Consider the following 16,797-nt stretch of genomic DNA (forward strand, 5'->3'; position numbering starts at 1 on the left):
CAGCGTTCTGGTGTGAAAACACCCTTCTGCAGCCAAAGCAGTGCTCCCCACAGGCTGCCTTCCCTCTTACCCAGCTGAAGAAGAGGGGCATTGTCAGCAATGCGGCCAACAGAAAAGCCACAAACGTCGCTGCGGCTGTGCTCAGTCACGTTTGGCAACCGTCAGAAAGCCACTTCCCCAGACAACGGTTGTGCAGTTTGGGGCAGCAACATCCACAAACACGCCCTTAGTCACACAGGCCTACAGTCCCAGCACCATCCAGAAGCAGTGAGATGCGCCCAGTGACCCCACAATTCCTCGTGGGATGTGACAGAGTCCTCTCTCCCTCTTGTCTCATCCTCATGCAAACGAGGCACAGTGTGATGAGCAAAAGCAAGAGCCTGCAAGGCTCTGAGCTGCCACTGCCACCACCGTCAGCACTCAGCAGAGCTGTTCTGAGATTTGGCTTGCTAATGTCTGAGGAGCTGAGATGAGAGCGACTATGGAGATCAGAGACAGAAGTCTGGGACGAATGTTACTGCATTGCTTCTTACGGTGCATGTTCTCATCGCCAGTCCTTTGTAATTGCAAAAAATGGTGCCTTGCAGATACCTTGAAGAGACTGGAGACAGACATATGCATGTCATCATCAGGAAGTCTGTCTTGATAGTCAGCCAAGATCCCAGAGGAGTGTGCATTATTTATTATTATTATCATTATCACTGCCACGAACCTCATTTCCCTAGAGATTTGACTCCAGTATAAATGGTGAGACCGTATCCTGGAGTTCTTACTCAACTTTTTTAAACATTTGCTCACACAGCCCACCTCTGTTGTCTCTGGAAACTTCGGCCAGTAAAGATTGGGCTACACACTGGGTAAAGTCCTCTGGACACCGCTCTATTGTTTTTATTGCAAGCTTCACTCGAGAGAGGTATGACAGGAAAGCAAAAACCTGGATGTATTGCTAAGTGTCTGCAAAGACTGCCTGGCTCCCTGCAGACATCAGCTCTATCGGAGAAAGGCACAACAGCAGAAAATCAATAGCAACGAGCAAAATTGTTTATTTATGCAACTGCTGAATTACGAGTCCCAAGCTTTTTGCATATTGCATGTGCAGGAACATGATGTCAACACCGCTGTGCTGCAACAGGAAGCAAAAGATAAGACTTGGAGAACCATCAGCTTCCTGAGCACCCATCTGTCACTATGGTTTTGTTTATGCTTTACCAAATATAAGTTGGCATTACAGATCACCTTAGAAACGTTAGCCTTTTTTTTTTCTTTTAATTTCAGAAACTTGAAGCTATTGCAAATGCAGCTTTTCTTTCAAAATAGTTTGTGATGTATGGCCACAATGAAGAACTTCTGGCCCTTCGCTGGATGACAAAGAGAAACACATCCCAAAATGAACAACGATGTGCTAGTCCTAATGAGTAGGCATTTCAGAATACATTTCTAGAGACATAATTTGTCCTAGAGATTCATAGGCCTTCTGTGTAACTGTCAGATGACTATGCAAATATTGGCAGTGACATGACAAATCATATTACCTCACGTATGGAAACGAGGCGAAATCTAAATTTACCATCTCTTTGTTTTCATTATTCACCTAAGCTTAATCGCAAGCATGAGAAATATCTCTGTAAAATCCAGTGGGTGCCTGTTTCTCCTTTTTCTCTAAACTGAAAATGAGGGGCCTGCTTCCTAATTCTGACAGCCATCTGAATGCCACACGTGTTGCCGGTGGTGTTCTCTCATCCATCACAGCTGAACTGAACCATTCAAGCTCCTGGGACACCGATGCTCGGCGGCACAGTGCTCCCCATGAGAAGCAGGCCGAGATGCTCCGTGCTGCTCATCGAAAGGAGCGGCAGCCGGCACAATGGAGCCACTGATTAATGAGAACAATTGTGGAGGATTTCCTATTATGCCGAGCTTCAGAGGAAAACAGTAAGCAAGGCAAAGGAAATGAGTGCGTTTGCTGAAAATGAAAAGGTCATCCAGCCACAAATTTTCGGCTCTGATATACATGTAACATTTCAACTCCCATTTTTATCACAAATTATAGCTTCCCAAGGCCTGCAGGAAGTTGACAGAGAGATTGGAAGGTTACTGGGTGGTGTGAGAACGGAACTAACTGTGATTTACAAACTTGTCATTGCAGTGTATCCACTCCTGTGTGATGAAGAACAAAGCAACCACCCTAACAGCAACCCCTTGGCATCTTCATCATACAGTTTTAAGTAACAGCTGCTGTTGGTGTCAGAGAGACTCGAGATGTCTCTCCCCAAAATACCCTGCAAAGCCAGTTTAACAGAGCACAACATGGATATGCAAAAATGGGTACCCTCTTGTGAATTGCAAATTATGTCACAACTTGACAGAGCTTCTGCCAGATGCTCATTCACGCTGACATCACTCAACGACTGTAAATGTGGCAAAATCCTTTAAACAAAATATTGCTCTGTTGAAAAAACTGTATGGGACTCCTGCATTTCATCCACGGTGCTTCCATGGCCTCCCCATCACAACCTAAACTGCCCCAACCTCAATTCCCTTGTTTACAAAGCAGAAATAATAGCATTTATCTTTCTGTCATGGGACATTGTAAGAACTGGTGAATCTTCACCGAGTGTTTGAAAGATCACCAAATTAGCATTGCTAGAGCAAATGGACCGTTTCTACTATTTCAATAGTACCAAAGGGATTCATATTACTTTATTTATGTCCGAGTTCCCTTGGCTTTCACATAGCCCAGAAAAACAACTGTGAACTCTTTGTGATGGGTGAGAACAGAAGCTGGATGTATCATGATGCAGATGTAAAGGGAGTTCTGTGTTTAGATAGGAAGCACACAGCACACAAAGAGTGAAAGCGCGGAACTATTGCAGTTAGTGGGGATGCTCACACAATACAATAAAATACAGCTACTGGTACAGCATCTATTGAATCTCACAGAGCCTTACTGACACATAACTAAAATTCCAAATTGAAAACCGTATCTCAGGACCAGACTGAGAGGACAAAATTTCAGTCTATGGCTCTTGAATTTACAATGAAAATCCATTAGTGACTCACTTTTTCTAAGGATAGAAGGCAGCATACCTTATGAGTCAGCCTTCTGCTGAGAAAAAAAAAATGCTAGCTTCAATGGGCAGAGAGATAAACCACTGAAAAGTGCATAATTATCAGCCATTACACTGGGGAACAGAGCGGAGAACAGGCAATGGAGAGAGCAAAAATATATGAAGGACTTAACTCATGGAGGAGCTCTTAGCATCATAAGACCAACCTTTAGAGGATCAGTGAGAAATATGAGCTGAATCACTTTGGCACCTGCCTGGGAGGTTTAATGCAGACTTCTCTGGAAGTCAGAGCACACGGATTAGTTCTGCAGCTGCAATGCTAGCAGGAATAGGGTTAAAATAGGTAGGACTGGTTGCCACATGCAGAGGCCTGAATCAGCTAGAAAAGGGGGAAAAAAAACAGACAAAAGTAAATGACCTAAATATATTCAGCATTATCAAATCAGGATGACTGTAAAGTATGATCTGTAATTTTAGTGTTTACAGTGGATTAGAAGAAAACCATCGTGTTTCAGTCAGACAGTATCTACAGGTAAAGGGGGAGACTCAGATGTAAGGATACACAGCACTGAGAAATGCTCAGGAACGATCTGAGGGCAGCCACCCGTACCTCTCCCAGCAGAATGACCCACAGTATGCAGAGAGCCACTCTTCTGTGAACTCAGGGCTGGTGAGAGATGCTTTCCATCTCTCATTTCAGCTACTACTTCCTTATCCAAGCAAAATTCCAACCAAATTCAATTAAATCTTCCTTCTGATTTTAAATGATGTATACAATGCAGGACAAATCCTATCATCTAGTTAGCATTTTTTTTTTCATATCTTTTGTCTCTCTGCAGTCCTCTGCAGGAGCTGTGGGTGCGTCTCTATCCCTGCGAGCAATATACACACACATGAGTCACTGCACCCTAGAAATCCAAGGAGGTCAACATTTTGGAGTCTGACATTGTCCTCTCGTATTATTTTCACACTAGATTAATTCCACTGTCTTTGGTGAACCTCAGCGTGATTTTTTTTGTGAGTGAGTCAGAGAATTTGGCCCTCCACCTGGACTAATATTATCTGTGCCTTTGGATAGACACAGTTCCACTGCACTGCTCGTTAGGGCTTTCACTCCTCCTCATCGCTCTTGCATGGGATAGCTGCCTATGTGAGGCTGCTGGGAGGGGCCATGCAACATCATGTCGCTCAGCAGAAGGGTATGTTTTTTCATGCTTTGGATAAGCTAAATGAGATGATTAGCTATGTCACACATAGATGACCCACACATCTTACTAAAAATGACTAAATCCCAAGGAGAGAGCAATGTGCTGAAATTCTTCACTTCCTCCTTATGTGGCTCCCCTTCAAAGTTTACAGTCAGTGGCTCAATCACTTTTGCAACTGACAGCAAAGGGCAACAGTAAACTTTCTCTACACTTCGCCGCTGGGAAGGATTCTTCAGCCTGGTGTTCCAGAGGTTTCACGTTCACATTCACTGTTGGTTTTGACCTAATGTCCTCTCTGGGGGAACCACACTGATCTCACCCCACATCCCCACCCCAACAACACAGGGGACATGGGAACGCAATGTCACTGACGTGAACTTTACGTGGCCTCGTTGGTACAACAGGAAGCAACAGAAGATGTTCTTCATTTACATAAAGCGCCAGTCATGAGTCATCTCTATCTTCTACAGCTCCAGCCTGTCACACTGACGAGCCTCAGGATGGTGAGCGCATGCACCACGCCATTGCTCAGTCAGATGCCCACAGACGTCGGCCTGGCTGTTTCAGCACCTGCACTGGGGAAATAGAAAGATGTAAAATGGGCACTCAAAATTTCCCTACAGTGTGGGAAACTGGTGTGTCTACCTTCCCAGACAGTGGAAGGGAGCTATTCGTTAACTGTTAACCTACATTGACACAAGTCAGTGTCTCAACTTTAAGCCTTTGGTATCTGCAGTTGGATGCCCATCAGTTGTCCATCTCCGTCCTTCTGGAGGAAAGTCAGAGGTTAGTTAACGTAACAGCGTAAATGATCTCCCATGCAGAAAACTAAGGCCAGAAGGCTGCCCACTCAGAAGTGCTTAGAAAATCAGCTGCAGAACTGGGAACAGAATGGAGGGATGTTGTCCTGTACGCCAAAACAGCCATTACCCAGCTCAGAAGATCTTTTGCCACATCAGCATAAAAGGCTTACAACAATGTGAATAGGTACTTGTCTGCTGTAACTCCTCTGAAGACAAGAATGGATTGCAATCTTTTTAAGATGCGGAGTTTTAAGGTCTCTGAATACCCTAAGTTTTCCGTGGAGTGGGGTTCCTGCTCTGAACTGCCTATGGAGGAACCTTTCCCTGCACAAAAGCTGAGAGAGAAAATCTAGGAAAAACATTAGATGAATGTTAACCCTCGTGAATACCCTTATAATGTGGCTTTACTTCTTCTTGATGCTGTTCACACTACTGTCTCTAGAGAAGAACATCTACCAATACGGAAAAAGGGCAGTGGGGAATTCCATTGAAATAAGTAGAATTGGAAACTTCTCTCCTTTTTTGCAGAGGGCTGTTCCTGTGATGATTTCAGGGAAGGGGGTGTGTGAGTAAGAAGATGATGAGGAAGAAGTTGGGAAAAAACAAACAGCCTGGTGTATACCCTCAGCGGATGAAAACATTTGGGAAACAGAATGGAAGAAAGTGAAACACAAATGCTGACAGACTCATGGTTTAGTGCTGGAAAACTTGTGATGAACAGGACAGTCATCTTTGCTTATATGTTTGCTATTTCTATACTACGAATCTAACCAAAAGGCAAAATATTGTAACATCAAACCCAACCAAATATACCAGGGTTTATTTCTTTCAGATTGACGCTGTGATAACCAAAGCCTGTATAGATTGCAGGGTTAGCACAGGCCAAACAGTTGCCCTGGACATTATCATTTTGGCTGCAAGTGTTGTAGGCTGATAAAATATGAATTTCAGGAGAGCAGAATATGAATGTTTTCTAGGCCATGTGTTATTACAGAACTTCATCAAATACCAGTAGATTGTACATCAAATGGTCCCAATCTGCCCTTGTCTCAAACATATTCCATCTGACACTAGGGTTGAAAGGGTACAGGCATCTTATTTCACACCATAGGATGCTGCAGAGCTCATCTACATTAACATACAGCAGCTAAGATAAATGTTTGGAAGTGGCCCAGTCTCTGAGTCAGACTGATCCTTTCCGTTCATAAACTTTAAAGTGCCAGGAAAAAAGCTAAAAAGTCCAATTAAAATAAAACCCATATAGCACCACTGCATGCTTATCATCATTGTGTGAGGAGGGCAGCATTTCACTCTTCTTCTGGGAGTTGCCTGAGCAAGAATCTGGAAGAGGCCTCACAAGAGACAGGCTGAAAGGGGTCTTCTTTGTTAAGGGTGAGTATGGAGACTGAGGGGCCTGGCTTCCTTTAAAGGCTGGGAGATTTTTCTGTAAGTGTTTGCTGCTTTATTCAATTCGGTTTACTTATTTCTCCTCGTGCACCCTCATTTGAAAGGGATCTTTCTCTTGAGCTTGGTTTCTGATGAACCATCTTCCCAGCTCCCCATAAACACCTCCTGTGAGCTCCTGCAATAGCAAGAAACTTCTTACTCTTACCTCTAAGTTCCTGCACAAGCCCGTCTGTGTATCTGCTCTCATTTCTTCCTGATTCCCTTCTGATGATTATTCATATCTCAAGCAGGTTCTCTCTTCATTCTTTCGTATCTTTCCACTCTTCTTGTGTGTGTTCTGTGTATTTACAGCACTTGACTTTTCTCACTATCTCCTTCAACAGTAAAAGACAACCCTTGGAGACTATCACCAATCTGGAGTCTCTCTTTGGCCAAACAGCAGATGGCTGCAGTCAGCAAGACAGATAGATGCCAGATTGGATCCTTTGATGTCTGAAATTGGCCACCCAAAACTAATCCCCCTCCTAATCAGAGGCCCTAACAGTGGTGTTTCAGAGATGCTGACTCCACAGACTCCAGGTGCAGCCAGTACTGGGCAGAGGCAGCCACCTCTGGCTTCATTCTTTAGAGGTTACGAAAACCTCTTTTTGGAAGATTTTCTCTGGCCACACCCTGACTTCTGCAACAGATTGTTTAGCACTGAGAAAACCTTCCCAATCCACTGACCGTCGTCATGCTGGTGAACAAGCAAAGAAGAGTGATGAAAACACAAGTGTTAGTTGGAGGAGAGGCTACCTGCTAGCAAATCACAGAAGCAATTAAAAATCCATATTCTAATTATGACAAAAATGAAAAGGAGTAGGATTCTCTTGTCTGAAGAGTCCCACTGGGCTTATTCAGCTCCCCAAACACTACACAATATCTGGAGGAAACCCCTGTGAAAGCTGATAACGCAGCACAGCTTAGAATACCAAAAGTAAACCAGCGAAGTGCTATTCGACATCTCACTCCAGTTCCAATGGATCCAATGATGGATGAGAATGCTAAACTGCAACACCATGACTGGGTGCCCACGGGTTGCTGCAGAAGGATTTGGCAAGTTCTCCAACTAAGCTTCCAGTGTTTTCTTGGAAAAATTCCTCCTTGCCAAGATTTTGGCTTGTTTAACTTGTTCACTGCTGGGGGGGCACTGGTTGGCCCAGTGCTGTTGAATCCTCACATACACGTTCCACTGAAAAGCATCATTTTCCATACACTGCTGAGCACAGAATAGCATTCCCTCTGGCTGGGCAGCACCTGAGCTCAGCCTGACCTCAGGTACTCAGGATGCTCAGTCTGCCTTCCATGGCCCATGCTGAGAACGAACCTACCCACTCTGAGGTCACTCTTAACACAACAAACCAGACACTCGGCATCACCAGCCCTCATTGAGCTCTCACACTGACTCCCCACCGACACTAGGCTGGTACGAGGTCTCTGGGAGAGATCCAAAATAGCACTCAGGCACCGAAGTGCAACTTATGCAGACTGCTGGCGCCAGTGCTCCTGAGAGCAGCCCCGGAAAGCCCGGCCTCCCCTCCCGTAGCTACGTCAGATGCTCTAAGAGCCTACAGCTCCTGGTGAAAGCTTCCTCTGGCGCCTAAAGGTCTGCTGCCTTTCTGTGCCCAGAAGCCTCACTGCTCTGCCTGGGCTGAATTTTCATGCCTACTTCTCACCTATGTCCATCCTGAAATACGATGGGCTTTTTTTGCCAGTAAGGCCTAAAGGGCCCAATCGGCTAGGCATGTCGTGATTGAGTAGGACACCAAGGAGAAGGCTGAAGGGAAGGAACTCTTGGAAGTGCTTATGTGCTTATAGGTATTTAACACTAGTAAGTCATGGACCACCCCCAGCCCAGTATCACCAGTATCCCAGCCCTACCATCGCCACTGTTTCCCAGAGAAGAGCCCTTACCAGGCACCCTATTCCAGAACAACAATTCGCACTCCTGGTCACACAGTGGCTCAGCTTTATGGCACTGGACAGAGAGTCCTCTCCTTTCTTCCCCTGAATGCTCAAAGTTTCTCACAGCACTCCCTGTAAGTTCAAAGGTCCAGAAGTGGACTTGGGAGTATGTAAAACGAAGGTGGTGGCTTATCTCCCAGGAAAATTTCCACAGAGGAGTCTGATTCAAGTATCTATGCTAAATGTGTGACTTACCTAAAGCCACAAACAACCACTTTTTGGTTCCATATCAGGGTTTCATAGGGACAACCTCACATAACCCTTTCTCCCAGGTATTTCCTGCTGGCTGATGCAGGTATCTCACCACTCAGTGTACCAGCCATGGGCAAAAGTCCTTAGGCTCCTAATTATTCCTCTCCCAAGTACAGGGAATTTAGGCATTTAACTCACTACAGAATATTCTTCCTTTGAATTACTGAATTATTGAATTAATTGAACTCCTTTAGGTGCTAAACTTCAACTCTTTTTTACTAATCAAAATCCCTTTGAGATTTGGCCCTCTGTTTCTGTGTTCAAAGTCCTTGATTACGCTGCTTACCTCCAGTTAATGGTTAACGTGCATCCGGTTAACTCCACTGCCTTTGGCCGTGACCCTGTGCACGATTTCAGTCTCCCAAACTGCACTGGTCACTGATCAATACTGAGGGGCTGTGTGAGGCAAGGCTGACAGCGGCTGGAACTTGTCCACAGAGTTCATTTCCACAGTGGAAATGGAAGCAAACACAAAAACTTACTGTTCACTGTGGCTTTGCCATAGTAAATACCTGACATGCCGAAAACTAAAGCAAACAAGCAAGCAAATAGAAAGAGTATTAAACACAGGGTACATTTTGTGGGGCTTTAAGAGGTGAAGATTTCCATTAGCATTGCCCAGTTCAGTGCTCACTCAATGTCATGGGGCAGGGAAGAGGCTGCGTGGCTGTGTGGGCCCCCTCCCTTGTACACATACACAGCGGCTGCGGCCAGCCCTGGGATCCATAAAATGATCATGTTGTTACCCTGAGCAGGAAGAAGAGAGGTTGTTTTCATGTTGTAAGGGAAAAACTCAGACACTCAATGAAGAAGGACCTTTGTATAAGTTGAACAGATATGAATTTATTCCACTGCCCATTCAAGATGCAGTCTCATAATAGATTGATAGCTATAGGATATAGGATAATGACAACCGCATCCTACACTGCATGAAGACTTAAAGCTCACTTTTTTTGTTCCCTGATATTTGGAAAACGCTGCCAACAAGTAGCTTGCTAAAATGCTAAGAGGAAGGGCTGAGCTTTCATTACTGATTATACTTAGCACAGCACTTGTGTTTGAATTCTTCACCTACAGGCGCATCCTGTTTCTCCAGAAATATTTCCTCACATGCTGTTATTTATATTTTTAAATGTTTTATAACTTTTTCTGTTCATTCTCTGAAATGTTTTTTCCTTTTCCTGAACGGCAGTTGTGTTCAATGCTTCATGCAGCCAGAGTCACGCCCTGCAGAATACAACACATAATCAAGTAAACACGCCCTGCGTAGCAATGTGCTCACTTAAATCCCAAACCCACCCTGACACAAGTGCTGCAAACATATCCTGTGAATACAAGCACAATGCTAAAACGTCGTGGAGTGCATACCCCTGTCACACGCTGTCCCAAACAAAAAGCTACAGTTCAGCTGTGAGCAAACACTGCTGTGCTAGAAGGGGCGAAGTGAATAAGCGCTGCACCTTCCTTACCAGTCACCACACATTCCCAATTGATGATTGAAATGAAGGTGACCTAAACAATGACTGTATGTACCCTGCTTTACCCTTAGCAAACAATGCTGCTTGTGACCCAGTCACAGCACTTGCAATACGTTCCCAGCTCAGGAGTGGTAGCACAAGCCAGGGGCTAACATAAAGCTCAGCCATGTGTAAGAAATCACAAACAAAACCAAAGAGGAAATCGTACAAGGGCATTTTAGATGTTTTATCGTACAGTGTTATGGTGAATGGGTGAGGTCCTACACTGCACTTCTTTGGGAACAAGGACATTTTAACAAGTTAGAGATAAAAAAAATCAGATTACTATAAACTGCATTAACATGAAGTTAAAAGCAAAGACTAGCATATCACCTAGAAACTGGGAAGATTTAGGAAAACCAGAGAAACAAAATGTTACTTGTAAGAGCAAGTTAATGGGCTATCAAGATGATTCAAATAAAGCATGTGTGGGTTACTTGTTTCTAGGAAGGAGGCAGCAGTTTTCTTCTATGAAGCATGAGTTAGGAATCCTGGTAGAGTCATCTATGATCTGATTTACTTATAAGAAAGTGAACTGAAATCAGGACAATACTCCTTTTTGTGAACAGAACTACGAGCACAGAATTAGGAATGGGGGGGGGGGGGGGGGGGTTTGCTAATTTTAGAGGTGAATCTGACCTTTTTCTGTAGCCTTAGGTCATCCAATTCACCCCTCTGCTTCAGTCTCTTCCCTGGTGAAAGAGTACTTAAAAGTTTTGCTTGCTGATTTCAGAGTTATCCCAATTAATGTTACTAATGCTACTTGAAGAGAAACAATGCATAACTTTATGGCTGCTGTTATTAGTAAATGTTCACCTATGACTTACATGAAAAAAAAAGATAACTTTTAAATCAGCTGTCAGTATCAGTTTATTTATTCCAGCTGTAATGATATGGCAAGCACCTCGAATAAACCCAGGCTTTCAGTTCTCATTCTAATACACAACATGATCTAAGCAGCCGCACCCAGCTGGACTGAGGACAAATTCCTGCGCTTATCTCAGGCTCGCTAGAAGTCTTATGTAATTAAACAATATTGTGATGAGGGTCTTATCTCAGGGCATTAACTTCTTCTTCCCTTGGCAAGGATGTAAGTGAACTGGAACAAATTGGAAAGCTGTCTTGGCGCTGCTCTGGGTCCATCAGTTTCTTCAGTTTGACCTTTTAGTTGGAAACAAAACTTCCCAATGTGAGCTCTCACTGCGTTGCATCCTCAATCCTTGGGCCTGACAGAGGAATGAGTGTTCAAGGCAACCTCCCGATTTGTCTACCCTACAGGTGAAATACTTTTGTAACCACTTTAGCATTGCCTTGGCTCCTGGGTTGGTTTTTGCACAAGATGGTTAATAATAGCAAACAACACGGGGGCCTTGCCAGGAGCCCAGAGTAGCACTGGGTTGTGCAACTATAACTTGATAGGCACTGTTTTATTGCTGGGTTTTGTTTGTTTGTTTGTTTGCTGCTTTGCTTTTCCACTACAGATAGACCCCCTGCCTATGCCTACACAACTAGTTTGACCTCCTGAGAGATGAGAGCTGTCTCATCAGTTTCAGCAGGCTGTTCAGTTTTGAAGCACAGCGCACAGTGTGGCAGGGTTTGGTGGCTGACCAGTTTGCAATCTGCTGAATGCAATCTGCTGAATGCACTTGCACAATGCAATTCGGGTAATTTAGATGTCTGAGATCAAAAAGCCAATTAGGCTTCTTCATTTGTTCCCTGGGGGGCTTTGGAGGGATTGGGCCTTGTTATCTCACCCCAGGACTCCTACACTGTATTTCTAAATATTCCCATCAATAATTATTATCTCTTCCTTTGTAAGACCATGGCGTTGATTAGCAGCTCTGACTGTTAGGTATTTTTCCTCTACTTATTTCAATCTGAACTACTATTCTTTTTCCGACTCTGGGCCTGGTTTCTGGGTGAAAGCAAAAGTTGGAAAACTGTGGATCTCTAAGCACAGAGACTGTGACAGCAGGTGGAAGAGGAGGAAAGCTCCAGAATCGGTGCAGAATCAACGAGAACAGCAGCATGCTTTTCTTGCTGCCATTTCTCTCTTTCTCTTGTTCTGCTTTTAGGCTGAGAAGACAAAAGTAGCTGTATTCTATTCCTGTGTTATAACCTAACACGCACAGTACGAAGGCACCGCTTCACTCCTCAGTACAGTATCGGTCACAGTTTATCTGCAGCAGAAAGTCCCTGACTGAGGCTATGATGTGGAGATGTTAAGGGAACAACCTGTGGTGCAGGATGATGAATGTGAGATCAGTGATGTGCGTGGCATTAAATCTGGCAGGGACAGAGTCAGACAAAAGCATTAATGCTTCAGGCAAAACGGCAAGACAGCAGATCAGAGGGGCTCAGGTGATAGGGAAACGTCTTGCCTGTAAAACAGGGAGCTTTTTCTCACTTTAACTCTTTGTCCTCCAATAAAAACGCAGAAAGGTTTGCAAAAGAAAGTCAAAGAGCCAGGCCGGCACCAAGTGGGTTCATCCAGCACCAGCGCGGTGCGTGTCAGCCCGCAGGCAGCGCTGCTGGCGGGCGGCACTTCGAACCCTGACGTGGGGACGCGGCTCTGAAGGCGCAGCAGCCCGGGGCCTCCCCGACTCCCGCCGCTGCCCGTAACCCGGCGGCGGAAGCGGCGGCCGGCCCCAGCCGCCCAATGGGCTGAGCGCTGCGCGGCGGCGGGGCCGTCATTTCCTGGCCCTGCAGCCGGCGGCAGCGAGGCGAGAGCCGGGCCCGGGGGCGGCGGGGCCCTCAGCCTGCCCGGCGCCCGCCACAACCAGCACCATGCCCTTTGACTTCAGGAGGTGAGTGCGGCTGGACGGGGCCGCCGCTGCCCCGCGCCCGGCCTCGCGGCCCTGCGCCGTGGCGGCCTTCGCGCCTCCTACCCGGCAGCAGGTGATGTAAGGCGAGCCGGGCCCGAGGGCCGTGCGGGATGGGGAGGAGCGGCAGCGAGAAGTGGGTCTGGGCCGGGGCGTGGGAACCCGTGCCCGCCGTGCAATTATCGTTATATAATGGCGTTGTGCAAAGCAGAAGGAGGCGTGAGGAGTTTCGAGCGGCCCCGGGAGCGGGGGGTGGAGCGGCCCCGGGCGGCGGTGGGGCCGTGGGGCGGCGGCGGGGATCGGGCCTGGCGGGCGGGATGAGGCCTGCGGGGCGCTGGGGCCCGAGCACAACGTGTGCGCTCCCAAAGTGAAGTCAAGAGACCCCTGGGCTGCCGTGGGGCTGCAGCAATAACCGTGGGTTTGACTCCTTCGCAAACCGAAGCTGTGTAACTCTCCAGATGGACACCTCCCACGTGCAGAATACCCTTATCTATAGGAGCCTTTTCATGTAGGTTCTACCCCAGCGTTAGGATTACCATAAAAAATACACCAGTCTGGGAACTGAGGTCTACGAGACCTCACCTGGGGTACTGTGCTCATATGTGAACAGCACAGGAGAGACATAGACCTGCTTGAGTGTGTCCAAAGGAGGGCCACAGAAATGATCCAAAGATGGAACACCTCCCCTGGGAGGACAGGCTGAGAGCTGGGGCTGTTCAGCCTAGAGAAGAGAAGGCTCCGGGGAGACCAGAGAGCAGCCTTTCAGTGTCTAAAGGGGACTGTAAGAAAGAGGGGGACAGACTGTTTGGCAGGGTCTGTTGTGATAGGACAAGGGGAAGTGGTTTCAAACTAAAAGATTTAGATTGGACATAAGAAAAATGTTCTTTATGACAAGAGTGGTGAGGCACTGGCATAGGTTGCCCAGACAGCAGGTGGATGTTCTGTTCCTGCAGACACCCGAGGTCAGGCTGGAGGGGCTCTGAGCACTGATGGAGCTGTGGGTGTCCCTGTTCACTGCAGGGAGTTGGACCAAATGGCCTTTAGTGGTCCCTTCCAACTCAAATGGTTCTATGATCACCTCACGTTTTTCATGTAGGACCACCATGAGCCATGCAGAACTGTCCCTTTGATGTAGAGAAAATAGCACAGTTCTGTCATTCTTCCATACAATAGCTGTGCACTGTGTTTTTGCTGTAACTCTAAACCAGGCCTCTCATTTATACAGGATGGCAGGATCTTGTATGTGGTCCATGAGGCACTGTTGAACATGGAGCAGTTGCTTCTAAATGAAAACTTGCTGAAGCTGGAAACAGCATCTGCTGGATCATGTGGGATCCGGGTCCCAGAGTCCTGCTTCTTCCTTTGTATAAAGCTTGGTAGAAAAACTCTTCTCAGCTCTGGAGACATTCTGCCAGCTGCAAACCCTGTTGCCATCTGTTTTCAGACTTGTAGAATACACAAACAATGAGGGATCCTGGCTTGTGGCTGCTACTTTGTAATAGCAGATAAAATGTTATTTCAGATGTCTTAAAAATGTAAGTACTCTTGGATCTCAGAATGCACATGTGGAAAGCAGCTCCACAAAGCGTAATCATCTGAAGAGAAAGCACTTGTGCTGTGCTTCAGAATGGTGTAAAGGTGTTGAATAAAAGCTCAGTTAGTTTAGATTAATGAGTTACAGAAACATAGAGGCATCAGTTCCCATCTGCACTTTGAAGATTCACAGCTGCAAATAAGTTCTTCGTCATTGAGTTGAAGGATTAGAAATAGACACGTCAAAGCACCGACTCATACAGTGTAAGCGTGTTGAAGTTCACCTTTTCTGCAGAGATGTGACTTTAAAGGCTGCACTTGGTGTTAGACAAGAGCTTTATGGTACAGAGAAACTAGTGTTGCATGCAACAAACTGCCTTCCTCTTTTAGCAGCTTGAGCAGAGCTCAGGGACAACATTTTTACAAAGGTTTTTTAGCTTTTTTGATCATTGTGCAGTCAGTGGAACAAAATCTGTTGAGGTTGGAAAGTTTTACTCTAGTAGGTTAAGAATGATGCATGCATTAAAAATTTGCAGCTACTTCCTGAGTGATATAACATAGCACAATAGGCTTAGAGGAGGGAAGTTTCCACCTGTGCTATGTTTCTGAAGGAAGGTGTGATGGCTTTTGTCATTTAAATGCAAGGATTTTCTGTCAGATTTCAACTGGATGTTCCCTTTGCGAGGTGCAGTTTGGCACTCTGTCTTTACCACACACTTCAAAGTGTGTGTTATCCTTATGTATGATTAGAGGGTTGGATTTAAAAAAAAAACAATGCACTTGTGTATCTTCTACAGTCCAAAATCTGGAGTTTCCGAGTGGAAAGATATTGAGTTTTTTTCTGAAGGCTGCAGTTTTTGCCGATGAAGTCCCTATTCTTCACCAGCTGAAGTTGAAGAAAGTATTTCTGGCCATTTGACTTACTCTGTCCTATCTCATAGACTTAAGGGTTCAAATTTGCCCCAGTTGGAGAACACAAAGTGCTTGGTTACATTTCTTGGAAGGATTCTCCCTGGGGCAGAGTCTGAGGCATATTGGTTGGTATCAGATGTGGAAATAGCTTGTTTTATTGCTTATGCTGTACGTTTCTTTTTCTGTAAGACTTCTGTTTTCTTGGCTTATCAACGATTCTTTTTGCCAGTATAAAATGCATTTAAATTATAAATAAAAGAGTATTTTTACAGTAGAAGAATTTCAAGTGAGTAAATAATTGTTTTCTTCTGAGTGTTAGGGTGTTGATAATCTTTAGTACTTGTCCAATGCTTTTCATTTTGCCAAGCATTTCACATGCCCTAATCTCTGTAGTCCTTTGATGTTGGTAAGGAATCAAGTTTTTATTTTGTAGACTGGAGGCTTTGGTACAGATCTGTTTGGTGTACGTCACGACACATCAGCCCTCCTGCAGAGCTCCTGAATCAGTTTGTACGTACAGAAGGCCTGGTTCCTTCTCAATTTGTGTATCATATTGTTGCTTCTTGCCTTTTTCAGCAACATGCTGTTGCTTTTCACCTTTCCCTGGTTTGTTAGCACCCATCTCAGCAAAGCTTCATACCTATTTGGGAATTGTGAGGTGCACAGGTGGAACAGGGGGTACTTTGTCCTTGAGCACTTAAGACAGTGTCACCTGTGTATTTGCTGCTTCTGTAGCTGTTAAAATCATAATTAGATTAAACTGTATTGCTTGGGTAATCTTGAATGGTGATTGCAGGCCAGAATGTTTCTCACATGTTATGTGATCTGCTCAGCAAAAGGCTTAGCTTCAGTGGAGAACAACAGTGCTGGCATTCAGCTTGCTCTAACACAGAGTTACAGGAGTAATGAGGGACTTCTGTGCACTCAAAGTGGACGTGGTGGGGAGAAACTTGCTGCAAGTTCAGTTGCTTTTAAATCTGATGGCTTTTCTTGGCATCTGCCTATTTGCATGACAGAGTTAGCGATGGCTTTGTTGCAGTTTCTGAAACTTCTCAACTATTCTGGTAGCTGTAACTGGACTGAGACAAACTAAAATAGACGATTCCGAAATCAAGTTTTTGTTCTAACTGGGGCAGTTCTCAGTTGTGCCCCAACCACTTTTTCAGCATAGAGTAGCAAACATCTGTAGATCCTTATTTTTATATTCAACTAAACACTTCAGAGTTCATTTCTCACTGCTAATCACGATGTTTTGATTAAGACTTCTGTTG

The 16,797-nt window shown here is 45.3% G+C and overlaps 1 protein-coding gene and 1 long non-coding RNA gene across 6 annotated transcripts in view; one reads left to right on the forward strand and one right to left on the reverse strand.

Annotated features, from left to right (window-relative positions):
* Window positions 1-1,019: 1,019 nt before the first annotated feature.
* Window positions 1,020-13,101, reverse strand: LOC101751160. Of its 5 annotated transcripts, none has more exons than XR_006931440.1 (5): window positions 10,899-13,101; window positions 8,440-9,969; window positions 6,692-6,860; window positions 4,967-5,045; window positions 1,020-4,851 (listed from the first exon to the last, which is right to left on the reverse strand). It is a non-coding gene; the product is annotated as an uncharacterized LOC101751160 (long non-coding RNA). The 5 variants fall into 5 exon arrangements; XR_006931442.1 differs by having other exon boundaries at window positions 4,967-5,042; window positions 6,692-6,932; XR_006931439.1 differs by having other exon boundaries at window positions 6,692-6,932.
* The window catches only part of ERGIC1 (endoplasmic reticulum-golgi intermediate compartment 1), a 59,691-nt gene continuing 55,836 nt past the window's right edge, over window positions 12,943-16,797 (forward strand). Inside the window, exon 1 of the mRNA XM_015293837.4 lies at window positions 12,943-13,066. Within this exon, the coding sequence (XP_015149323.1) occupies window positions 13,047-13,066 (20 nt within the window). The 5' untranslated portion in view covers window positions 12,943-13,046. The remainder of the gene's footprint in view (window positions 13,067-16,797) is intronic.

This window comes from Gallus gallus, chromosome 13 (genome assembly GCF_016699485.2).
Source record: "Gallus gallus isolate bGalGal1 chromosome 13, bGalGal1.mat.broiler.GRCg7b, whole genome shotgun sequence".
In the NCBI taxonomy this organism is placed as follows: domain Eukaryota; kingdom Metazoa; phylum Chordata; class Aves; order Galliformes; family Phasianidae; genus Gallus; species Gallus gallus.